We start from the raw sequence: 24,747 nt of genomic DNA, 5'->3' as shown, positions 1-24,747 counted from the left end.
TTTATCCTTGCCACAGCCTTAGCAGGACCTCACATAACTTCTTCAGTGATCTGAGAGACATCTCTGCTATGACCCCTGCTACAGTTACCACTACCACAGGGTCTCCCACCACACTTGTGGAGCTTCTTCCGACCTTGTTCCCCCAGAGAAGGTCTGATCTTGATTTTGTGGCAGGTCAGCAAACCACATGAAAGCAGCTGTACTGGGCCAGGCCAAAGATCTATTCAGCCAAATGTCATATCCCAGTGGCCACCAAAAGTAGACACAAGAAGAGAGCGGGAGCAGGCAAGTAAGCTATTTACCCCTTCCACTCTCCAGTAGTATGGAGCTTACGAACTACTTCTGCTGGTGTAGTTTCCATGAATTAGTGTCCTTCAGTGGATTCCCTTTGATGGAAATGCCCATTCTCCTCTTAAATTCATGTGAGCTTTTAGTATCCATAATGCACTTTGGTAAGAGCTTCAGAGTTCAACTACATGTTGTCACTACCCCTAATTCCACTCCTAGTGTTAACAGTCAGCTCACAGCCCAGCCGTGAAGCTGGATTATCCCCTCTGCCAAGCTCATTACTTTTCACTTATCTATTTGTTATTGCACCTGTTTTTACATCCAGTGTTGTAAGCTCTTTCTGCAACTCTTCACAGACAGCCCTCGTCCCCTGAATAACTTCGTATGATCAGCAAAATTTATCAGCGCACTGATCAACAGGCTAACCCTTACGCCACATCTCAAAAGACAGCTTTTTTTGTTTGGATAAACACTGTCAACCTGCAAAAGTGGGGGTTCCTGATTGTCCACCACAAGATCAGAAAGCCACAGGATTTCCTAGCGGCTTCAGTGTAAAAAACAAGTTCTAAAGCTCAAGGGGCATCAGGCCTCACAACTTCAAGGATGTCGAGAAAGCCAGGAGCCACTTTGTAGCCAAGTTTGACACCCAGTTCCTGAACATTTCTTAAACAACTGAATTTAACCAATATTACATTACCATCAGGGTTGCTTTGTCTAATATCACTTTAATGGCTACCTCACTCATGTCTCATCCTTGAAATGAGTGTTACTAAACACAACGAAACATACAAAGTAAGGATTCTGAGAAGAACCAGCTTGACTTTACCCAAAGGACTGCGGATGTTAATGCCTTTACCAGCTGTGTTCCTGCAAAGCTGCATGTCAAAAGCGGCAGCAACAGCAGAACAAACTTTTGTATTCAATAGTCTTTTAATTAAGAAATCAATCACACGAGGAAGCATACAGAACACAGTTTGTGACAAATGCTGTGTTACAGTGCTTTCTGGTACAAATATCATTTACAGCATTAAGGTATGTGTACATATCTGCCTGTGGGCTGGGGCTTGCAAAATCATTTTGCAAAGTCCACCTCTTTATAGACCACACCATTGTACACCAAATCTGGTATGTACACCACCACAAATTCACGATTCAATCAGTCACATAGGCCAGTTGAATTTGTTGATGCATTCAGAAGTCACTTCAATCAGAGCACGCATTTATATATTAAAGCTAATCTCTAAATTCCCCTATTGTAGAATAACTCCGTTTCTTCTGTAGATGACACAATTTCCGGTTCAAGGTCTGCTCGCTTTATCTGCAAAATATAGAAAAAGGGAATCAACACCACCATATCCTGGTAAGTATATGTTAAGTCCTCTTTACTGCACTGAACTTTGCACAAATGGAAATACTGTATTCAGAAGCAAGACTGTATGGGATTGGGGTTCTTTGTTTATTTGGAGGTTTGAGGGATTTTTTTGTTTTGGAGTGGTTTTTTTTTTTGCTTCTCTGACATTTTCTACATGTGCACACACAAGGGAAGAAATGTTTTATTTAAAATTAGAGGTACTCCCAAGATCTAAATAGAGCATTAGTGACATTATCTCCATTCACTACAGAATCATAGAATCATTTAGGTTGGAAAAGGCTTTTAAGCTCATCGAGTCCAACCATAAACATATTTGGGTGACTCACCCAGGAGAACTTCTGCTGTGGGCTGAGCAATTGGGAAGCTCAAAGGGAACCAACCGGCCACACTCTCAGTACATAATTTCTCACAAGTCCCCTCATTTATGTTCAGTTTACCCTTGTTGCCATAAGAGATTAAAAAATCTAAAAAAAGAGATTACGATGCCAGAAAGTTTAGGCAAATAAAAGAAACCACTGAAAATTGCAAGAACCCAGTCTGTGATTTTCTGAGAATATTCACAGTGCTGATAAGGGAGAGGAATAAATGCAGAAAGGAACCCCAGGTTCCTCTCTCACTTGGCCTTCTCCAAAGCTCAAGGTTCAAGGGCAACATCCTCCATTTAAAACCTGCCAGGAAGGCGTACTTTCCCAGGGAACAGATTACACTTCACAGTTCAGTAAGGCAGGGTGAAGAGATGTCACATGTGAGTTGGTTTACCTCTCCAATGTGCTCATGCTGACTTTGCATGAAAGAAAAAATTCTCATCTACATTCCTTTCTCCAGCAGGACTGAAAACAGTGCTGGAACAGCCTTGGTTTTAATCTTTAAGACAGCTCTCCTGACCTTGCTTGCTTCAGACTGTTGTGAAGATCTGATATATCTACATTGAAAAGTGTAAATATAAATATCACACAAAGCAACTTAGACCTAGCAAGCCCTGTAAGCCTCTGCCTCATACATGGGCCTTCACAAGCATCCTCTCCGCTGCCTCATTTTAGGTGCACAACCACATTAATCCTATCGATTTTTTCTGTGTGGCCTTAAGACTGCCAGCCATAGTTATAGAATGACTACTTAATATAACAATAATCCTAAATCAATTCCTATGAAAGGACTTACCTCCCCACACTGCGGGAACATACTAAGTGAAACTGGTAGCATCCCTGCTAGTACAGATGTAATCACAAGCATTCTCACCAAAGCCAAAGCGCGTGGAGTTTTTGCAAATTTTGCTCTGTCCAAGACATTGAAAAAGTACGTATATCAGTTTGGGCTCAAAAAATAATCTGACAGTGAGACAAAGAGCACTAGCTACTATTTTAGTGGTTGAAATTGCACTGAAATTAGTAATAACCCAGGCTTACGAATCCTAAAGATGTTTCCTTACTTTATTTCCTATGTTCTTACTCCTAACTTCCTGTTCTTTCCCTTTGTTTTGAACTCAGCTGCAGCATTTTCCAAACGCAGATTGTCAATACAAGATTAAGAAGATAAGCAGCAAGATCAGTGACAAAAGAAGAGAAGGTGCGTTAGTGCTTTAGAGTGTTCTCTATCCCAGCTGAAACCAGGACATGGACTAAGCTTTTTCTTGCATTACCCTCTTTCCTTTCAGATTTAGTTCCTCTTGGCAGTCCTACTTTGCCTTGTGCAAAAGTTTATTACTCGATATAGATTTAAAATTCTATCTTACATCTGCCTTTATGTCTTCTGGTAACAGGAGTCCCTTAAGCTAGAAAAGGGGATAGGGAATTGATTTAGGCAATACGAAATTACATGACATAGATGATCCCTAGCAAAAGCTCAGGGCAGGCTAAGAATTCTCTCATAAAGCATACAATGAATTCTTCTTACGATATAGGGTTTCTACATGTTGCAAAAGCAAGAACACGTTTTACAATATATGGAAAACTATTTGGAAGTTGGGATTCAGTTTTAGTTGCAAATTCAAGTGCCATATTACCTCTTCAGAAATAACAAATCTAAGCTAAGTGCTGTGAACAACCTTGACACCAGACACTGGGACTCAAAATCAAGTTAGGGAACCTAGGTGTTGGAAAACAGCCTGTCAGGAGAGCACAAACGTGTTTCCTGCATGGGAGCAGAGAGTAAACTCTCATACTTTGACACAACCTCCTGCAAACCCTCAAAGCATGGATGCGGACATAACCAGGTTCACTTACTTATCTAAATGAATCATAGTAGCTGAACAGAAACTTCCCAGATAATCACTTCTACCAAGGCAAGTAATACCGCAAACCCAAGAAAAAATTGGCAAGTGGTAACAGCCAGACTAAAAACCAGAATGCACGCTGACCAGGCACCCCCAGCCCTTTTGCAGTACCTCCTACCTTTCCACAAAGTGCGTAAACACAGGTGGCAGGAAGAATGTTGTCCCAAACAAGACTGCTCTTGACAATGCTGTTTCTTTAACGGCCTCCAGGGAGAGAGAAAAATAAGTGTTGTTAAAGCAGTACTCTGTGCAGCTTCAAATACTGCATGCTTCTGTGAGCACTTTTTTGTTTAATACTCGAGTTTCAAGTAACAGGTTAATGAGGGATAAAAACATTTGTTAGAGGAATTCTTTCTTAAATGGAAACTAAACTCCTACAAGTGGCAAATATTCCACTTGTGATTAAGAAATACCTTAAAAGGGAGGTGAAACTAGTGATGCCATATCAATGATAATAATTTTGCTGAGGCTTGCTTTTTTAAAGTTGTGCTGAACTTCTTCCAAATGGTTATATCTTCTGGGCATCCTAACTATCCTGTGTCAAATCTGAAGCTCTCTCTCCAGCTGTCCACAAATCTTTATGCTCATCTAGCTGTTTCCTCCCCTCTGGACAGCACCATAGAAAAGGAGGGGCACTGATACCACATAAAATATGACTCCTTGCTCTAGTTCCTGTGCCAGGCTCTACAGTGGATGTTGATGAGCAAGGCAAGGAGCAAATACAGAGTCAGCAACTGGAGCCCAAGGATAAAACGCACGCGCACACTGTAGATCGGGGAATTACCCTTTGGGAGGCACAGCCTTTAAGTGATATTCCCACTATAGAAGGTACATGTGATATGTACAATACAGGGCTTTTCTCTGAGGTGTCCCATCAGAAGAAGGTCCAAGAGTCTCCTTCTGAGGTGACCAGGGAAAGCAGAAATGCCCGTGCTAGCGTCTCTGTGGCTCAACTCTGGCACTCGGTATATTGGGCTGGGGAGGCTGCCAACCCTTGAAGACACAAGACAGGCGCCAACCTAGTCCAAGCCTACCCAAAGATTCAGCATCTGATCTGGGATTCCTCATTTCAATATATCCAACTCTATCTACTCTCAGCATCACATTCAGCTCTTAGCAGGGAAAGAAAGGCAACTCAAGAGAGGCCTCCACCCCCTAGCCTACCTTCTCACCAGCCTTCTGCGACACTCCTACAACCTTGCCATTCCTGTCCATCACTTCAATTCCATTCTCAAATTCTGGGCTTCTCACCACCGCTGCAGTAAATGCACTCATCAAGCCTGCAGAGTTAAAGAGGATTTTGCTTTAAAAGATCCAAAAGGACTATCTCAATAGTAACATTCATAATTATGCGCATTTTACATTTCCAGTTCAACAGTTCACAACTGAATAACCTGGCAGCTTAAGAAGAGACCGCCCCATAAAAATCTGCTTGGGATCTTATTTTTTGTTTCAGAAGTTTGAGTGAGATTTTAAGGCCCAATCCTAAAAGGTGCTTTATCATTATGGACTCAGTGCTTTCAATCACTGCCATCCAGCTCAAACCAAGAGTACTTTGTTCTTAAGAGAAAGGGGAGGGGTTTGTGTTGTGGATAGGTTTTGTACTGGTCAGCACAAAATCCAGCACAAAAAAGAAGATCCCAAAGGCAACAGACTTGAAGTAAAGGCTGCAGCCCTGATTTGAAAGGGAGAGTGCCAGGGGAACTGGCTCTAATATGTTCCATTATGGCATTATGGCACTTCTCTGCCCAGCTGTGTGTCTGTCACCAGTGGCAGTGCTTCAGCTGGATCCTAGATAAGAATGTTTCAGTCTCCTCCAGACCCAGCTTTTCAAGGTACCTGAAAACATCCATCCCACAGTCAGTCACTGAAAACACAAGCCTAAACCACTGGCACTTCTAAAGGCCGTATCAAACGGGAGTTAGTCATCTAGCTGGTTTTCTCCTTTCTCTTTTCTAGACCAAGGTCTAGGCCTAACAGGGCACAGTCTGGCAAACTGACCTTGTTTGAAATAGCAGAGTTCTCTTTTTATTAGTTTTTGGCAGGGCTGTTCAATAAAGACAACATTGTAACAGATGGCACTTTTCAGATGCTGGACTAATACTAATCAATTATCCTCAGGTTTCTCTCTATATTTAAGAAAGTGGAAGCACATTTTAACACCTGCTCCAAGGGAAACAAGTCAGAAAGCTCTTATGGAGATCCTCAGAAAGATTTGGGTAGCCATCTCACATAACTTGGAACAGAGGACATGACATTTGTTTTAATTTTACCAGTTTCCCCCTAGGAAAGGTGAAAAATTTCTTTAATGGCATTAGAAAAACAGTTAATGACATCAAATAGTTAAACTTGTCCTGGTGCAACTTCACCATGTCAGCAGAGCTGTTCCAGTAATGAACTGAGTCCCATTACTTTGCAAGGTTAATAATATTCTGTTGTAACAACTCCCACTTTCTACACCGTCAGCAGTTAGGTAGCCGGCTAGGTAGCCAGCAGCAGCCCCAACCTGAGTAAGGAACTATGCCAGTGCACACCTAGAGCTGTGTCGCACTCTGGTGTCACGTACGTGCCGCACCAGGTCGTGCCAGTTCAAGTACTACTGCCCTCCTGATCCCTCCTGGCAGTCCTGATGGTTTCAGGTATAATGAACGAGCCAAAGAAAAATGCCAGCTGCATCCCTGGATGTCTTTGGAGAAACAGTTGCATGTCATGCATACAAAGGTCAGAAGAATGCTCTGAAGCTCTAAAACTAAAAACCAGCAAGCGTTAAATAGAGGTCAGCTACACTGATCAGGGAGTGTTAACTCTCACACAGAAGGAATGGTACCCAGCAAAGGCAGTCAGAGAAGGCAGCTAGGAAACAGTCAGACCACATCTGTGCAAGGGCAAGAAAATTCTACAGTCAGATGGGTGCAGCAAATGGCCCTCAGACCAGCTGCACGATGTACAGTTTCTTTATACTCACCAAGAAGAGGAGCAGGCAGAAGTTTTCTGATGACTAGCTGCGTTAACGAACTCTTCAATGTGTATCGATTCATGAAGACAAGAGGAAGAGCCTAAGGCATTGGGAGGAAACAGGCACCTTCTATTAAAAAAAATGTGCAGTATTTCAGTATGTGCAACAGTTTAGGAAAATAAATCTGTGACAAAGCATAGTTACCATCTACAAAAATAAACAAATGCCTTCATTTAAAATTCCAACAACATACTTATGTTCTCTAGTTACTGAAGGTATTTGTAATCACCCTTTTAGATAATAATACAAAATATTACAACAAAAAAAGCATTAAACATTATTATGTGTAGGACAATAGCAGTATGAATACAAAGACAGAAAAAGGAAAACAAGTACCTCTGACTAATATTCCTTGGACATCTGTCCAACTGCCTTGTGACACATACTGCTCTGTCCCCCAAAACAGGACACCTGGTGCACTTGTGCATTTGTTCCTAATTCTCTGCAGTTTCTATATGCCCATAATCCACTTGCAGGAAGTTTCATTTAGGAATAAATGGCCAGGACACCAGCTAGCGCTCAGCATCTCCTTTGGAGGACAAAGGGGGAGAATTCCCACATTCACCCACGGGCATAGCTGCCTCCTCAGACCTCTGCAAAGTCCTTAGCACTGCTGTTTTGCCTAGTGGACAGAGGTGAAAGTCCATCTAACAAAAGCAGGAACAGCCATACTTTTCTGCCAGAAGGCTTAGAAAAATCACTGTTTAATGTGGAGAGGAGGAAACACATTATAGGGGCATCTACACTTGCAATGAGTGTCATGAGGATACCAGAGCTCATTCTGACGTAGCAAACTCTGGAAACCACAAATTCCTATTCCAGCACAGCACAGAGCTAGCTAGGAAGCCCTCAGCTACCTAGCCCTCCTGAAGGCTAATTAACCTGCATTCAGTGCAGTATTTTCATGGCTGTGCTGCTTCTAGGATCTATCCAGTACAGATGCCTGCAGATTTCACCACTTTTTTAGAGCTAGACAGATCTTTTCCACAGCACCACATCAAAAAATCAACTATAGCAACCCAGTGAGTTACTCTGTTTTTGTAAACCCTGGCCATTTCCTCTCACCACCCATTTTCTAAGCTTGCAGAATAATAAAGAAAAGGACAGAAGAGGAAGCATCAGAGGAAGCTAAGCAAGGTGTTGGCTGAAAGATGATCGTGAAAATTCTTATCCTCAACAGTTCTGGGCCAAGACATCAGAGCAGAGCATTTAAGCACAATCCTGAAGGATATCTGGCAGTGCGATTATCCCAGCGCCTACTCCTTCTCAGGAGAGCTTATTAGGAAAGCAATCATTGAGCAAATACATACACCAATACATGCTGCATAGGAAACAGCTCCCAAGCCGTAGAAGATCTGCTTTTCTTGAAGCAAGTACTCCTAAGAAGGACAGAAGAAACATACTCCATAAGTGCATTTGTAAAACACTTGTAAATCATGTTCAAAATGGTCTACAAGACCAGTTAAGATGATTTCAAAAATAAAAATCAACACATACTTCAGCCTTTGCGGTACCATTTCCATTTAATAGGGTGAATCCTGTCGTATATGTGTGAAACACAAACTGCAGAAAGGAGAGATTATAAGCAAAAATTAATTTGGGATTGAGACTAGAAGACTTGTAAATGTAGAAAGGAAGAGGTAATTACCTGACAAAAAAAAGTTTGCTTTGCCTGGAGCTGAAGAGATGAAGCAATAACCTAAGAGGAAAACCCCACAAGAAAATTAAGTTGGATGAGTCTAGAAGTTTTTGGTGAGCAGTGGTGGGATAGAGCATGAAGAGAACTGCTATGTTACTATTTGCAGCAGCATCAAAGGCTCCAGTCAGCACCCGAAGCCATTTGCCTTGATTCTAGGCTAACACACTTTCTTGCCACAGATGTGACATATTCACTTTTTCTATCCAATATAAAACACAGAGACACAGTGATTAAAACACTGTGTGCAAGAATATTTGGGCAAGATGCTTTCTTACCGAAAATAAAAAATGCATTTGTACCTGTGAAGCTTAAATAGATGCAAATAAAATAACTAAGATGATAAAAATGTGATTAAAGTAGCGAATGAGAAAGGGTCAGATTGTTTTGGCTAGTGGGGATATAAATACTAGGTCTACCTGATCTAAGATCAAAGATTCTAGGATTTACTTCCCAACTCAGACAGTGAACAAGAACTTCAGTTTTAATAAACCACAGCCTTTCTTGAGGTCTGGCCTACCAGGTGTGGAGCACTCTCAAAGGTAAATATTGAGTAAGAGGATGGCATGGAATGTCCAAAGCCTCAGAGGAGGATCAGTAATTCATTTAATATTAGTGGATCAACTACCTTTGTTATTAATGCCAGCGCTGAATCTAACCACACCTATGAAAAAGCATTAAGCTGTAAATATAAAAAAGAAGTATTTGTTAATTCTGTTACTGTTCTTAATGAATTTAATGAAAGTCTTGATGGCTGTTATACTTTCTAGTAGTGCGATATAAGTTCATGCTGTAATCTCGATATGGAATGACATCTCTCAGTATGTATACTCATGTGCCAAAACCAAAGGCAAACACATCTAAATAAACAAACATGCATATAATTGCAGCTGCAAATTTTATGAAACAAAACGGTGCAATTTTTGAGCACTGTAACAAGAGTTTATTTTTATATCTTTTGTAATTTCTTGACAACACCATTTCTTACTTGCAAATGCACGATCTACATAAGAAAAAATTCATATTCTGGGTCTGAAACACAGAACAAGAGGTCTGACTCCTTCCTACTGCAGTTCCAGTTTTTTAAGGTTAAACAGACCAAACCCAGGCCTTGCTCTCAACGCCTAGCATTGCACCTTGCATCAGAAAGCTGACCTTCACACATGAACAATCTCTTTGAATATTGCTGAAGGAAGGTAGCTAACAGGTTGGGACTTCCAATGAGAATCCCTAAGGGCTCAACTTCTAGATTACTCAGCAGTTCCCATAAAATAGATGTCTTTTAAAAAGCTTGTGCTGCAAATACAACTACGAAGCCTAAAACCTTCTATTCCCTCCATCCAACCCCTGGCTTTGGAAAAATGTAAGCCCTGTGGTACACTAGCATCTTTCATGATTACTCACCAATGGAAGACATATGGGCAGAAAGGCTAAAAAGAAAGAAAACTTCATTTCAGTAAAAACAACTGCCAAGTCTAGATTTTGAGCAGAAAATTCCCCTTACTTCCGCCCTCTAGTTTCAGCTCTAAGTAAAACACTGCTCACAAAAAACCCACCATCACCATGAACTTCAATTCTAACCCTTGTCCGTCATTCCTCATTCAAGAAGCCAGAATATCTGGTCACAGCTTACAGCCAAAAGGAGCCCTTGTGAACTCCACTCAACATGGCTACTCAGAAACTATATAACTGAGTTTTGAACAGAAATTGCTGCTTCTCACTCTATTCAAAAAGAGCTGGTGGCAACAAAGGCTGTCACAGCTGTGAGTGGTTATATGAGGTAATGAGTAAATAGCCTAAGTATGGTTATATCTGATTAACAACCTACTTTATCTGCCACCACAGCAAGTAAATTCATACAGGAGCCACATTCATCAAGAGAAAACTTAGCTTATAGCAGACTGTTTTACATGTGGAGGGATTTGGGAACTCATTCTGTAGTGACAAAAAACAGAGACTGGTCAGACTATTTCCACCTAGCTGAGGAGACGAACTGTGGGAAAAATTCCTCAGGAGGACTGTAGGAATAAATAAATCTTCAACAGACATGACAATGCAACTAACAGAAATAAGAGTCTACTTGTTTTTCTATATGGAGAAGAGTATCACTGCAGTATCACAGTGGCTATTTACTATGAGCTATTCCCCTTCGACGCTTCAGTCACATACACAAAATTTCTCTTAAGGGAACTTACCTGGAGGTCTAAATAAAACAGGAATTATCTTGTCTGTATCAGGATGTACGCTGGACTTAAAAGAAAAGAAAAAAAGAAAAAAAGTCAAATTAGACCACCTTTGCCATACTTGAATAAGAAAGAAAAAAAAGATTTCTAAATATTTTGTAAACTTACCAGGCTTAGCAGGAAGGCTTGTTTTGTCTAAACAATTTGAAAATTAGGTTAGTAATCAAGTTTCAGAAGAGACTGGGTAAAATCTTCTTTCTAAGTTTATTATAACTTTTTTTTCCCAATAACTTACTTTTATATGGAATGCCATATATGTATACACCACTTTAATTATTTTTTCCCTAAAATTTCTCTCCACATACTCCTTGTTGAATATAACTTACATCCTATGTGCTGTGTAACAGCACCAAAGTACACATTATAGCAGAACAGAAAGTTGATTTTAAAAAGTTAAGCTAGTAGGTATTTTAAAACAGAAAACTACAATTCTTAAATATGGCTAAAAGCCTAAACACTTATGTTAAGACGTCACATTTTCTGGAATCACAGAAGTTTTTATTTCTCCTTTCAGACTTTGACACAGAAGGTACTAAATGCCACATGGGAAGAGCCAAACCCACAGTGAATCAAAAGAAAGACTCCTCCTAATGAAGCAAGGGCTCAGCACTACCTTGCAGCAATTCCACAAGTAAGTTTTCCAGCCAAGTACTGCTACTGCTCATTTTATGAGATGTGAAACCAAACCAACCTGCCCTCTACACGATGATGCAACATCAAAGATTCAAAATGAGATCAGTGAGCATTTTACATATTTATCACCTACCTATATCATCCCAGCTGAGGACAGACAGGCTTAAAGCAATGATTCCTACAGTGATCTGAGAGTGTCTTTTAAGCTCAGCTATATGATACGTAACCTAGTGTTCTTCAGGATAATAATACTGCAATTTGGCACCAGTAGTCATCCAAAGAAATTCCTCCTACATTCAGAGATTAGAAACATCTCAGTAGTTTTTCATGAGTTTTTCTTGTGTTATCCCTTGCATCTGAATCTCAGTATTCTGTCTGCTAGATCTTATACAAATAGCAACTATTTCAGTCATGGAAAAGAAACCTCTATTTTCTATAAACTGCACTCCAAAATACCTGATCATTCTGTATGGGCTCACTTAGCGTCTTTCCACTGTTTTGTAGTAATAACCTGGTTGTTCTTATTTCATCCTGTATTTGAGAAAAAAACAAACCAATGATAAAAAAACCAACTCAGATTTCAATATTCTTCTGTGCAGTGTATCAGTTATAAGACACATTAAATACAAACCTGGAAAGTCAAGCTAATGCACCTGTCCTTCACCAAAGCAGTTAAAGCAAGAACACACCTTGACACACAACTAATTCACAGTCATAAAAACTTCTAGATTATTCAGCCCCCCCTTGGTCCCTTTACGTATCAATCCTTCAACCCACGGCATAAATGCACCTGAACTTTAAGCACATGAAAAACCTCACTGAAATCAAGAGCGTTATTCTTGTACTTAAAGTTATCCATGTGTACTGGCAAATTCAAAGATTTGCCACCAAAGCAATTGCTGACATCCCCACAGGCACCTAGATGACAATTTTAAAATGAAATTCCAAACCAGACTTTTAAAATTACCAGAAATGAGTCACAACATCACTAGATGTTCCTGCATGTTCACAAATGTGTGATCAGGTTTTGCATCTTATGCTTTTCCTTTAAACTTGGCTTAAGCTTTTAATTATGGAAAACAGGTACACTTAAACAAAGAGAATAAAACTGTAACCTCATGTAGTTATCCACAATCTACATAAAAATCTGTGCCTCTTAAGAGAAGTTACGGGATGATTTGACTTTTCTTCAACAGGCACATCTCTCTTTGCAACAGTGTATTTTAATTCAAGGAGGTGTGAACTAATCTCAGATCTCCAAATCCCTGAATGTACTATAAAATTTTCTTCTTGGCATTTACATATATCTAATGTACATTTACTAAATTATATTATTTGTACTTGTAAATATATAGAGAGATATGTATTCATACCATACATATACATATATAGAGAGAGATGAATAGATACACACAACACACTAACTCTGCAAGCGACAAGGAAATATCTCATGTACACACATTTCAACAGTGTTCTTTTGCTTTAAGGGAGCTTTCCCTTAAAAAATAAATTAAAAAATCAATCGACAAAAATGCCTTTATCATATTGACCAACCAGCCGACTCTTGTACAATGTGCTGTGCTTTTTCCTCTGTCACCCCTGACAAAACTATACAGAAAAGCGCATCTTCCCCAGAATTTTGCTGTCATGACAGTTTCTGAAATTTAGAAGCTACATTTTATGACCAACGATGTGTTTAGTGTGACACTTTCAATAATTAACTTTTAAATTGTAATAATCATTCTCTGATATAAAAAGGCCCTACAAATCAGGTGCGCTCCCTCTTAGGGGAAGGTTCCTTTCCGCATAGCCACTTGGAGGAGAATCAAAGAGCTTCACGACCCTCAGATTAAGCTGCACCACAAGAACGGGTATGAGGATTAGCCAGCAGAGATTTTGGGTGCCTGTGATGCAGTTCAGCAAACCTGTCCTCTCCGAAGCTGCGACAGCTCCCCGTCACGAGTCCTCCAGCAGCGGACTGTCTTTAAGAACGGTCTGCCCAGCTGCTCGCTTCGTCTCTCTTGGTTTTGGGGGTTTCCTGATTCTCGATTGGGCTAATTCAACTGCTGGCACAGCAGTCACGGTCTAAACAGGACTGCTGAAATGGTAGTGTCTAGAAATGCCCTTAGTTTTACGTAATTATATATAGAAATGCATACATCTATATTTGCATTTCTTATCTATATACGTACGTGTTTTAATTTTCCTCAGAAGCCTTGTAATGATATTATCTTACACCTTAGCAAAGTCAAAGTTCGTAAGGTGGGCTGCTACTCTTCCTATTACCAGAGAGGTTTTGGAGCGGGAGCGAGGGAGCACGGGGCCGCTGGCGCTGAGGCGGTGCTGGCCCGCACAGCCCCGGCGCCAAGGGCAGGGGGGCGAGTCCGTGCCCCGCCGTCCTCCGGCCCGGGCCCCAAAACACCCGTCCCTCCTGTCACCCGTGCCACCAGCCAGGGCTGTGAATTAAAGCGCGACGAGGCCAAGCCGCAGTACTCACGGAGGATTTCAGGAGCAGCAGGGGATCCAAGACGTCCGCCCAGAGAAGAAACCTCTGGAAAAAAGACTGACGGAGACACGTTTCAGAGAGACCAGGCGTTATTTCGGAGGCGTCCCGCCCAGCCCGGCCGCCCCGGCCCCTCGGGTCCCCCAGCCCCTGACCTGGCCCTCCGCCCTCCAGAACCGCAGGTTGGCGTCCATGGAGCCGCGGCACCGGAAAGGCGCCGCCGGGGGACGGTCCGGCTGCTGCACGCTCCGCCCGGGCACGGTGCCGCCGCGCCGGGATCCCACCCGCCCGGCGGCCGGGGCTCCCGCGGGGTAGGCTTGGCGCCTGGGCCGCCTTCCCGCCCGGAGGCGCGGGCTGGGCCCTGAGGCGTCGCGCCCCTGCTGCGGAGAAGGCAGGGAGGGTAGAAGGGAGGGAGGGAGGCCGGCGGGAGACAGCTGTCGGCTGGGCCCGGGCCGGGAGGTGGCGGGAGGCCGCGGCCTGCGGCCCGGCAGCACCCTCAGGGCAGGCCCCAGAGCGCGGGGAGCAGATCGCGGTGAGCAAAGGTCTGATCGCCTTTTCCCCTGCCATCAGTTTCCCCCTGCGCGACCAGGGAAGGCAGAGTCCAGGAGCAGGACGGCAGAGAAACCCCCTGCGTCTTCCACATTGATTTAAAACGACGAAGGTAAGGGAAGGATACAGCCAGGTAAAAGACCAGCGTGTGGCTGCCATGCAGTTTCACAGGCACAAACAGCCGCCACCAACACCACTAGCATGTTATTTTGCATTACTGAGCTGCACAGGGGTTTAACTTCACGTATTGTAGGTCCAGGAGGTCAGGTTTATTGGAAAAATTGCAGGGATAGCAGTGGATTTACACAAAACTGAACTAAAACACCAGGACTGAAAAGAGATTTGCAGGTACTGAAACCTGGAGTGGCACCAGGCACTGCACAATGTCAGGCTCGTTTTTTCATCCCTTCACTTACATTGCAGCATTGATACCTGTTATAAAGCTAACTTAGGAAACAACAGCCACTTTGCCAAGGTGTTTCCTTCATGCTTCTGTTTATTTTAAGTCTTTTCCCCTGCTCAGAAGGGCAGAAGATGAAAAATACAAACCCACTCAGTATCGTATCGATTGATCCAGCCCTTCAGCAGCACACCCACTACTTACCGTCTATGGCCTGCTCACCACAGTACACACACAAAGGCAGTGCCAGCTGTTAACTGCTTGCTGTGAACAAAGGTATCAAAGATAGTTTCTAAGACAACGCAACCTATCCAGCTTTTTCAAAATAGAGAAACTCTGGGGAATCTTTGGGGAAAAAGTGAAAGAAAAGCAAAGCAACAGACCTGCTGCTAGTCAATGTTAAGATTTATTATAGCTAGAGATATGCTACATTGCATTGCGTTCAAGCAGTACAACATTTCACCTTTACGTTTTTCCTGGAGACAGATTCAAGCAAATAAATAATGCTTTAAATGATGGATGACTGCCGTTAAGCTCCAGTAAGTACATTATTGGGGTTCAAGTTTTTACCATCTCCCAAGCAGAATGCAAGTTCTTCGTGCTTCTTAATGCTACTGTGTAGCTGCACTGCATCTTCGACTATATGCAGGATTAAAATGGCACATACTTACATTCATTTTGAGTTATAGTGCATTTACAGAAAAAAAATGGGCATTTTTTATTTACTTGTTACATTAGCCTCTTCCTCTGCAAAATTCATTAAAAACAAACCATCTATCAAAATTGTATTTTCTGTATCATCCCCATTGTTTCAAACTCTTGTTAGAGAATTTAATTTTCCATGTGAGAAAAGAAAACATGGGACACTTTCTGGTCCAAAACTAGTTAAGGAAAGAGGAAAAACCCAGTGGAATACAACTGTATTTTGCTACTTGCCATATTCAGGAAGAGGACTAGTGGTCACAGAAATTCATGAAACAAATTGCAAAAGGCAGGGGGAGCTTTAGGTTTTACCTTTCTTTTTAAAACAAGACAAGGGAGTCAGTAAATATTTCAGCATTTAATTTCTTTTTAAACATCAGAAAATGAGAAATTGGATTTTTTTTTTAATAATCACAGCTGCTTTCCTAACGTAATCCGTGTATGGTAACTAAGAGTTTTGTCCACATATTTGAGTGTTTATGTATGCACTTTCTCAAAATACTCTTTAGAAGCTTCTGGGCTTGGTTTGATCTGTCAAGAAAAGAAAATTTAGTTATTACACGCTGTAACTAAGATACAAAAATTAAGGATTTGACATTTTATCCAAGAAAATCCATGCATACTTTATAAAAACAATAGGTTATTTGTGTTTCTGCACTCGGTTAAAAGATGAAAGCCTAAATGATGTACAAGCTCCTACTTGCAAATTTTAAGTATACGACACATTTTTCCTGCTAAATATCAAGCAGGGCATTAAATAAGTAAAAAATCTGAAGACACCTGGTGGCGAGTGCAAGTAAAATTCAGAGTTTTAAATACAATTTGTGTCTTCTAAAAGAAAATCAGTGACTTTCTTCACAGAAATCACACATTTAGTATCATACAAATAGACTAAATTGGTCCAACCGATAAAAGCCTCAGATTTATACAACAGGCACAGATTCAGTCAAGCACCTCACATTAAAGTGGTTCTCAGCCCTTCAGACATGCAAAAATATGCTAGTGTCTATATTTAGAAAAGCGGTATTTAGCAGACACTTACTGTAGGGGAGTCTGGAGTCCAGTTTGCTGGGCAAACCTCTCCATGTGTTTCCACGTACTGGAATGCTTTCACCAAGCGGAGGGTCTCTTCCACGCTACGACCGACGGGGAGATCATTGATACTTAGATGCTTGATGATCCCATTTGGATCAATGATGAAGAGACCTCTGTAATTGAGCAAGAATGTAGGGAATGCAAATCACATTCCAAGACCAAACACAGGAAACTGGATGAACTGTTTCGCAAGGCAGTTATTCTTAGATGCACATATCGGAGTTAGGAGTAGCAATATAGCATTTGATATACTGTTTGTTAGTGCAGTGATCAAAAGCCAAGAACCAGTCAACTGGTATGGTATTGTGAAATTACAAAGTATGCATAAAGGCTCTTAAATTGAGACAGACGTATAACAAAGGTAGAACTTCTAATTCCACCTATATTTCAAAGTTGATAGCTGGCATCCTTCCATGTCTTTTTGATATGGAAATCCAAAGGTATTGAGTGAAGAATCGCTTATGCTTTAAGCTACTAAATTAAATCCTGTTGCATATAAAGATTTGTGAAAACCAAAGTCCCAGTCTTACCGTATTAATTAACTTAAATTTGTCAACAAACAAATGTCAGAAGTTCCTGATCCAAAGAGATCAGGAACCAAAGGTCTCCAGAAGACTCCTACCCAATGCAGTGGATCTCAGGGACCACTATTTGCTTTTAATAAGTATTCCCATGGTGGAAAAGGAAATGTCAACTTTTTTTTCTAGATAATTATGGGCCTGACTGCAGTGGCCTCTAGGACCACCGCTTTAGAAACTTCTCACACAGAAGTTAAGGCAGTCTCTTCTCCCTTCAGAAGAAAGAAAACAAACAAACAAAGGGGACAGACCCAAATTGGGGGGGGGAGGGGGGGGAAGTAAAAAACTGTAAAATGCTCTTCTATCCTACTCTTGTTTTCCTTAGTGACATGGAGTTCTCCCACTCACTCGGAACAGAATAGCTGGCTTTCCCCCTGCATGCATTCTCAACTTAATGGCCATAATGGCCATGTGCCCCTTGCCTAGGGTGGGATCCAGCAGAAGTTCTGCAGAAAAAGCAACATCTTAACAGTCTTCACATGATCCTTGGGCAGTTTCCCCTGCAGGAGGAGATAGCATGGCTCATGTTGTTTTAGATTGGCTGTGTCATAACCAAGTTATCAGCAATCGGCGTTACCTTAGTGCTATGCCAGGTCCTTCTAGCAGCACACCATAATCACGGGAGATTTGTTTTGTGAGGTCCGACAGAACTGGAATATTCATTTTGCCCAAACCACCGCTCTAGAGAAAAGAGTAAGATCCATTTTGTTACAAAACGCTTCTTAGGATTATCCATCTTGAGTTGCTGGCTTTGGTGCTCTTGAGGGTATACTAACAACAAAACGCATTCATGCCATTTGTTCCATGAAGGGAACCGCAGAGGGGTGGGGGGTTGTTTGGTTGGTTTGTTTTGTTTGTTTTTTTAAAGTAGTCAGGAACATTTGGTTTCTTTGGAACACGAAAACTTCTTTTGCACCGAACATTTTAGAATTGCTTATTTTGGTGGTAAAAGGCTACCTATGACAACAGTCATAAATTTTCAGAAAGATTCCCCTTGTACCCTATTCAGGAGCTTTGAATACAAAAATTTCTACTGCATATTTAAGTGTTCAAAATTAAACAAGATGAACATGGTGGGGAGGGAAGGGAAAACAAACCTGCATACTATGAACAGACAAAACACAAGGCTTCTAACAGCCACACTAGGTATGTCAGAGTTCTGCTGCTCTCACTATTTAGTGCACGTATTTTTTTTTTTCCCTCCCCCAAATCAATTCTATTTGGAGAGTCAACCAAGATTTCTTTCAGTTTTGCAACATACTGGAAGTGCAAGAGAGATAAGCTCTCTATCCTTGAAACAAGCCCAGAGCTTGTTAGCTTTTCTGCTCCTGGTATCATCAGGGAATCATTGTGTAATCTCAGTCACTCAGACCCTGATCCTGCAAATGCTTGTCTGCAACAGAGTTTTCATATGCAAAGCTTTGAACGCAGATGTCGGAGAAACCAAGGCCTTAGCTTCTCCGGAGTCGGTTTCCTGTCTGCACCACCACGGAATTCTTTCCACCCTTTGCAGGGTGTTTTGCTACACGTGCACCGAGCAGTGCCCAACTGGCACACGCTGAACAGCTTTTGCGTAAAGCAGTAAAGTCAGTCCACAATCACATTTTAGAGCTTTGAGCAAAGCATGCAGGAAATCAAATACTCTCAATAGGTTCAGCCAAGCCATATTAAATCTAGCAAACTCTCCTCCCTCCCCTGTACGTTACAGCAGCAAAGCTGTGCACCTGAAGGCACCCCAGTCTGCAAACACTACTACAGATTGCTGTCCACACGACCACATGGGTAACGACTGACGGCACAGGAGCTTCTGCACCTTCTTGTGACACTTCGGATTCTCTACAACTAACCAAACCAGTGAGCTGCTTTATGTGACCAAAAGCTTGTATTTATATACACATGAAAGAGGCTCCTCTCCAGTAAAAGCCCATCTTTAGCACTTTCTTTCCCTGAAGAAAGCTGAGGACCTCCGTTTGTACTGCAGAAGTGGAACTATTTCAGCACATGAGAGTTAATAATACAAGTGCTCCAATAAGCTGGTGTTCTGCTTCTATTCTGAAGCCACCACTGTTAGGTATTGGTTAACAATAATGACTAAACAGCTGCTGTTCATTTTCTGTGAGTGTGCACACAAACCATCAGCTGTAACAAGCAGCTTAGGACAGTGACTGAGTACTTGTTGTTCGAGATAAACATACAAGGCTGTCATGTAACCTACAAGACTATCAAGAGAGCAAAACAAGGATAAACGCCCCCCCCAAATTATTAAGGAAAAGAGGAAGAAAACAAAGATTGAGGTCAGAATTATGTCATCAAATGTAGAAATTAAATCATGTATCACTTTAGGCAGTCTATTAAAATTGGTGTTTGCATAATTGTTTATTCAACTCTTCTCAGAAGCTCTTGTGAAAAGAAAACAAACCAACAGAGAAGGTCCCAAACAGCTGCTCAATTCCTACCTTTCGTGGTGTATTTATCCAGGCCAGGTGACAAAAATGAGAATCCACAGAAACAGCCACCACTTCACAGTTCACATCACGAAATTCATTTGCTTTGTTGCTGAAAGCCACAATTTCTGTGGGGCACACAAAGGTGCTGGGTGGGAAGAGAGAACAGGCTGTAATGATTCTGCAATCTTTTGAGAGAACTTTTCAGAAAAGACTCTCATGTCTCTTTCTAGGCACTAATGCAGCAGAGCATTTTCTTTAGCCTGGTGATTTTAACCATGTTTCCTGCTCAAGATTAGTCTGAAAGCAACAGCCATAGCCACCTAGCTGGCACACCAGTTTTCAACTCTCAGATTTTTTGCAGAGATGGAGAAATTGTCTCTGCTAGACACTGTCTACACAGAGAAGTTTTGGAAACTGTAACAGAAGGGACTGCAGGTTAAATTCTCCCCCATGTGCCCAATTACACCAAACTTCAGCTGGACTCCCCAGGATGCTCCTGATGATTCAAGTCTTCTGGACAGGGTCAACCCCGTCTGTTCACCTTTTGCTCTGGAGCTGTCTAGCTGCAGTTCTGCTGGCCCTGCTGCTTAAAAGGAGAGAGTCTCCAACGCAACCCCAAACTGCAAGGCAATGCCCTCACCCCTGGGATCTGCCTAAGAGGAACCACACTTGCAAGGCCACATCTGCCTCCTGAAGCAGTCCTGGCAGCTAGAAGATGCTCTCCAGCCACCAGATCCATTGCTTTAGCACACAACGGCCATTTGCCCCCAAGTCTTATCACTCACGCTCCAGAAACAGACACATCTGCCTTGCAGGACTAGCCCGGATAAGGTAAAACCAGCCACTTTAGACAACAATGATCTGCAGCACTTCTGATGACCTTCAGCAAGGCAGGAGGCCCATCGAAAGGACAGAAACCCGCACTCACAAGTCCAGGGGGTAGAAGAAGAGCACCAGGTATTTCCCCTTGAAATCATCCAGGCTCAGCTCCTTGAACTCTCCGTTAACAACCGCCGTTCCTTTAAAAAACGGGGCGTGTTGTGTAACCGCTGGAGCAAACCGCGACGAGCCTGCGGGGGAGAAAACAGAGCTGCGGGCCGGGCCGCTGCGGCCCGGGGCCGGGGCCGGGCCTCCTCCTCCCGGGCGCAGCCGCCAGGCCGGCGGGGGCCAGCAGGGGCCAGCAGGCCGCAGGAGACGTTCCCGCCTCCTTGCCCGGGACGAGCCCGTGTGCGTGTGTCCCCGCCGCGCTCCCCGCGCTTACCGAGGCTGAACTGGCGGCGGGCGCAGGGCGGGGGCCGCGCCGTCAGCCTCCTCCCGGCGGCGGCGGCGGCGGGCACCTGCGGGGGGACAGGGAGGGTCAGAGCGGCCGGGGGTGGCGGCGCGGGGGCGGCCGGGGAGGGTCACGGACTCACCGCGCTCCGCAGGAGCCTTCCCAGCGCGGCGGCCATGTTGAGCGCGGCGGCGGCGGGCGGAGCCGGGCCCTGCGGGCGCGGGGAGGGACGGGGCGGCTCCGGGCCCGCGGCGCTGCCCGCCCCCGCCGGGAGCCCCGCCGCCGGCCGGCCGTGCCCGCCCCCCCGCCGCGGTGCGTGCGTCGGAGCGGGGCCGTGAGGTGCCTTCCGCGGGCCGAGCGTGCCGGCGCTGCGGGTCGTCGGCCGCTCTCCTGGCGCGCAGCGCGGCGGCCGTGCTGAGGGCGGGGGGGGCTGTGTTTGCGGTGGGCTTCCCGCCGGCGGGGCTGCCTGCGGGACGGAGCTTTGGCGTGTGCTGAGACAGACCGAAACAGAGAAAACAGCATGGCTTGTGCTCAGAAGCCTTCCAGATACAAACTTTTAACATGCAATTGGCTCTGACTTTATTGAACTCGCGCAGATTATAGTTGTTTAATCATAATTAAACAATTATGGCGCCATAGCCGTGTGCCTGCTGAGCTCCTCTCGGCTGTGAGCTGATGCAAACCAAAGTCATTGCCTGATTTCCCACACAGGCCCTTGCTGCTGCTAACGGGCAGCGCTGCGTTAAGCTGAATGTGTGTCTGGCCTCTGGCTGCCTCGGAAGTTTGTCCCAGTTCTGTTCCCTGCACGGACCGCCACTGGGGAACCGCACTGGTCCAGCCCTAGGAAGAGCGGTTGGGGTGTACGTTAGCTCTGGGGGAGGTAGGAAAGTCGTAAAATGCCGACACAGGCCTCCTGTCTCCTGCCAGATGAAAGCAGCGCAGGAAGGGTGTACAGCTTGTGGAAGGGACCACACCTGATACATACAGACCTGTTTCCCTGAAGCTGGGGGCTTCAGAGAGTCTGCTGGTGAAGCCCAAGCTCCCACAGCTCAAGCTAAAGGAGCTCCTTTAACAGTCAGTCGAGCAGTAGGAGGTGTTCTCAGGCTATTTTTGTTAAATAACTGATGGTGGCAGCAACAGAGATCACCTTCACCAAGAAGCCGCCAGCTGCCCACCCTGTTTGAGGCCACGTGCTTTGGAGCAGCACAAGCCACGTTGCAGAACGTAGAGTACTGAAAATCAAACCCTTTCTAAAAGTCCATTTTTCTTTTCTTAGCTTCTTTTTGTGTGTTTCTTAATCTAAGTAGTCAAATCAAATTGAACCCAGTTTCACTTCTGGGTTTTGGCAATTTCTGGTTTAATACTCATATTTGTAAATATCTACAGCCTTTTATGAAGGGGAGATCCCACCTTGTGAACTAGAGAGAAGCCTGGTTCCACTAGCAGGATGAGCTCAGCCATCAGCAGCTGGGGCCAAGGCCAAAGGCAGCCAGAGCAATGTCAGCTACATCCCAGGCCCCTGGGATGAGCTCAGTGGATACTGCATCTATAGTTCTGAACGAATTAGCAAACTTATTCCGGGTACTGATCTCTGTCTGGCATGGTCCGGTCACCTCTGTAATAGTAAACTCTCTGAGCCTTCAAAAGAGGGAGGTTGTGTGCAGCCTGCCTGATAGCGTTGGTCACTAGCTGGTATTAACTCCCTACTATGCCCAGGAACTGTTTGGGGCTGTGTTAGTTGGTGTTGTCCAAAAGCATGCTGAGACCTTTATGAGCCTTTAACATAATCACTAGTTTCAGTTGCTAGTGCCTTTCTGTGGCACTCCTAAGTTTGTTAATCCAGATGTAGCCAATGACAGCTGGAAATGTGGCTCTGATAATATTCTCAAAAACTGTAGTGCCCAGCAGAGCAGCCAGAATAATGTTATCTACTCATACATGCACAGAGATACTGGGCGGCTGGCTGGGCTTGTGGTGAAGATGGAGGTGCCCAAAAGGAGATGATAAAGATGGAGGTGTTCTGCACAAGGGTGCAGGAGACGAACGGTTGCTATAGCCATGATGAGATGAGGGGGAAGAAAATGTGGATGCTAAAGGATACAGATATCCCAGTATGGGGTCCACCCACGTAGTAGTCTAACTGCTTCCTGCATCCACTGATTTCCTTGCATTCAAATAGACATCGCTGTTGCTTTTGATTTTGAAGCTGTTGCCTTCAGGCTCAACGCTCTCTAACAAGCTCTGCGTCTGCATTTGAGCGTGCGGGCATAGATGTGTGCAAGTGCAGTGGTGGGTCAGTGAACTAGCAGGTTCTGAGTTAAGGAGCCTTATGTACCCCTTGCTTCTCATGAGCGCTTTGCTAAGGGAAGCCTGAAGGTGTGTGAGAGAAAAGTTCAGTTTTGACTCTTGCCGATAAACCAGGGCTGCTTGAAAGTGCCAGCTGGACGGGGACTCTGCTGGGAAGGTCACTGGCTGAGCGAGGGGAGCTGGCTGGCTGAGCTACTCGGCTTATTTGCATGTCTGTTGCCTAAAAGTTAGGGGCATTCTTGCTTAAAAACCCCTCAAAGCCTAAAAGTGGAAGCGAGTAAACTATTTGTATGTTAGAAAATATGTCAGATACCGTGTGGGTGAGCCATGCTGTAGCCTGCACGAGGAGGGGGAGATGGAGAGGGAAGGAGCGGTTGTTGAGAGATGTGTCTGCAGTAGAGGTTAGGGAGGTCTTCGTGCCGCTGCCGAGGGCTGCCAGGGAGCAGTGAGGAGCAGAGCTGAGCCCGGGATACCCGCAGAGTAGTGATTGTCAGTGAAAAGTAGCAAAGAAACATCAGCCATTACCTGGGTCGATTCCCTGAATAGCAGTGCAGAATGGCACGTCTGCGTTCACGTCTGCCGGACTGGCACATCCCCTCGAATGGAGAGACGTGCTCACCCAGCTGAGTCCCCCACGGCTGGGCAGCAAATCGTGCACCGGGTGACGGCTGGGCCACAGCGGTTCCTTTCCCTCAGCTGTGGGAGCTGTATTGTGGCAGCAAGAAAAGGGCTATTGCTAGGATTTCCTGAGGATGGCTGTCTCACCCACAGATGATTATTCACAACTTCGAAGTTGATGTATTCTAAAACGATGTCCTTCCCCCCTCCCCGGAAAGTTATATTTGTTTAAAACTCTTTTTTTAAACACTTGGCTTGCAGGTGGGGAAATATTGCTCATGCTTTGTTATGAAGGCAGCATAATTCAGCTTCTCAGACTTCTGGGCAAGAGCTTGAACTACTGCCGTTTAACAGGGGGGTTATTTTCCATTTTGCTTTTTTACTGGGCACCCCTACAATTTAAAGATGGACCTCGTCACTGCCAAAGCACACCTGGCAAAAGAGTTGTTCCTTTTTCCTCAGCTCTGGCTCTGGCACAGGCTGGAGCAGCTGCTAAACCTAGTTCTTCTTGCCATCCGAAGTTCAAAATAAATCTACCGAGCAGTACCATATGCTCATCTTTCTCCGAATCTTGTTGGTTGTCTGCTTTGCTGTCTCCCACAGCCCTTTGCTTGGCAGGACAGGCCCCAGTTTCGTATCTCATCCTGCAGTGAGGGAGTGCTGGTTCCTACTGGTACAGTGCGAGCTCAGCAGTGCACGGACACGTTCGCATGTGAAGAGTTAGAGTCTGTAAGCCTGATTCCAATTGAGACGTCTGA

The 24,747-nt window shown here is 44.1% G+C and overlaps 2 protein-coding genes across 2 annotated transcripts; both read right to left on the bottom strand.

Annotated features, from left to right (window-relative positions):
• Positions 1-1,013: 1,013 nt before the first annotated feature.
• SFXN4 (sideroflexin 4) lies at positions 1,014-14,427 on the bottom strand. The gene is made up of 14 exons (XM_075504453.1): positions 14,179-14,427; positions 14,018-14,083; positions 11,977-12,051; positions 10,996-11,022; positions 10,840-10,894; positions 10,049-10,074; positions 8,597-8,647; positions 8,446-8,511; positions 8,259-8,327; positions 6,898-6,988; positions 5,097-5,212; positions 4,051-4,136; positions 2,822-2,936; positions 1,014-1,606 (listed from the first exon to the last, which is right to left on the bottom strand). The coding sequence occupies exons 1-14, from the start codon at positions 14,215-14,217 to the stop codon at positions 1,529-1,531; spliced, it is 960 nt and encodes a 319-aa protein (XP_075360568.1). The 5' UTR covers positions 14,218-14,427; the 3' UTR covers positions 1,014-1,528.
• A 1,592-nt stretch (positions 14,428-16,019) lies between these two features.
• PRDX3 (peroxiredoxin 3) lies at positions 16,020-22,525 on the bottom strand. The gene is made up of 9 exons (XM_075506577.1): positions 22,475-22,525; positions 21,760-21,904; positions 21,408-21,530; positions 21,056-21,193; positions 20,723-20,864; positions 19,804-19,939; positions 17,925-18,028; positions 16,717-16,882; positions 16,020-16,205 (listed from the first exon to the last, which is right to left on the bottom strand). Exons 1-9 carry the CDS (start codon positions 22,523-22,525, stop codon positions 16,152-16,154), a joined length of 1,059 nt encoding a protein of 352 aa, XP_075362692.1. The 3' UTR covers positions 16,020-16,151.
• Positions 22,526-24,747: the final 2,222 nt, after the last annotated feature.

This window comes from Mycteria americana, chromosome 6, assembly GCF_035582795.1.
Source record: "Mycteria americana isolate JAX WOST 10 ecotype Jacksonville Zoo and Gardens chromosome 6, USCA_MyAme_1.0, whole genome shotgun sequence".
Lineage (NCBI taxonomy): Eukaryota > Metazoa > Chordata > Aves > Ciconiiformes > Ciconiidae > Mycteria > Mycteria americana.
Note: the sequence above shows the minus strand (reverse complement) of the source record. Positions and strands in the feature narration are given on the sequence as shown.

What these genes read in the sequence shown, in the direction of transcription:
- PRDX3 (XM_075506577.1), bottom strand. Translation starts at nt 22,525, where the DNA reads ATGGCTGAGCTCATCCTGCTAGTGGAACCAGGCTTCTCTCTAGTTCAC. An exon ending in CCGCCGCCAGTTCAGCCTCG is followed by an intron (nt 20,865 to 21,055) that starts GTAAGCGCGGGG and finishes TCTCCCCCGCAG; the next exon opens with GCTCGTCGCGGTTTGCTCCA. An exon ending in TTCTTCTACCCCCTGGACTT is followed by an intron (nt 19,940 to 20,722) that starts GTGAGTGCGGGT and finishes CTTCCCACCCAG; the next exon opens with CACCTTTGTGTGCCCCACAG.
- SFXN4 (XM_075504453.1), bottom strand. Translation starts at nt 14,217, where the DNA reads ATGGACGCCAACCTGCGGTTCTGGAGGGCGGAGGGCCAG. An exon ending in TGCCCATATGTCTTCCATTG is followed by an intron (nt 8,648 to 10,048) that starts GTGAGTAATCAT and finishes TTTTCCTCTTAG; the next exon opens with GTTATTGCTTCATCTCTTCA. An exon ending in CCTATGCAGCATGTATTGGT is followed by an intron (nt 6,989 to 8,258) that starts GTATGTATTTGC and finishes CCAATGCCTTAG; the next exon opens with GCTCTTCCTCTTGTCTTCAT.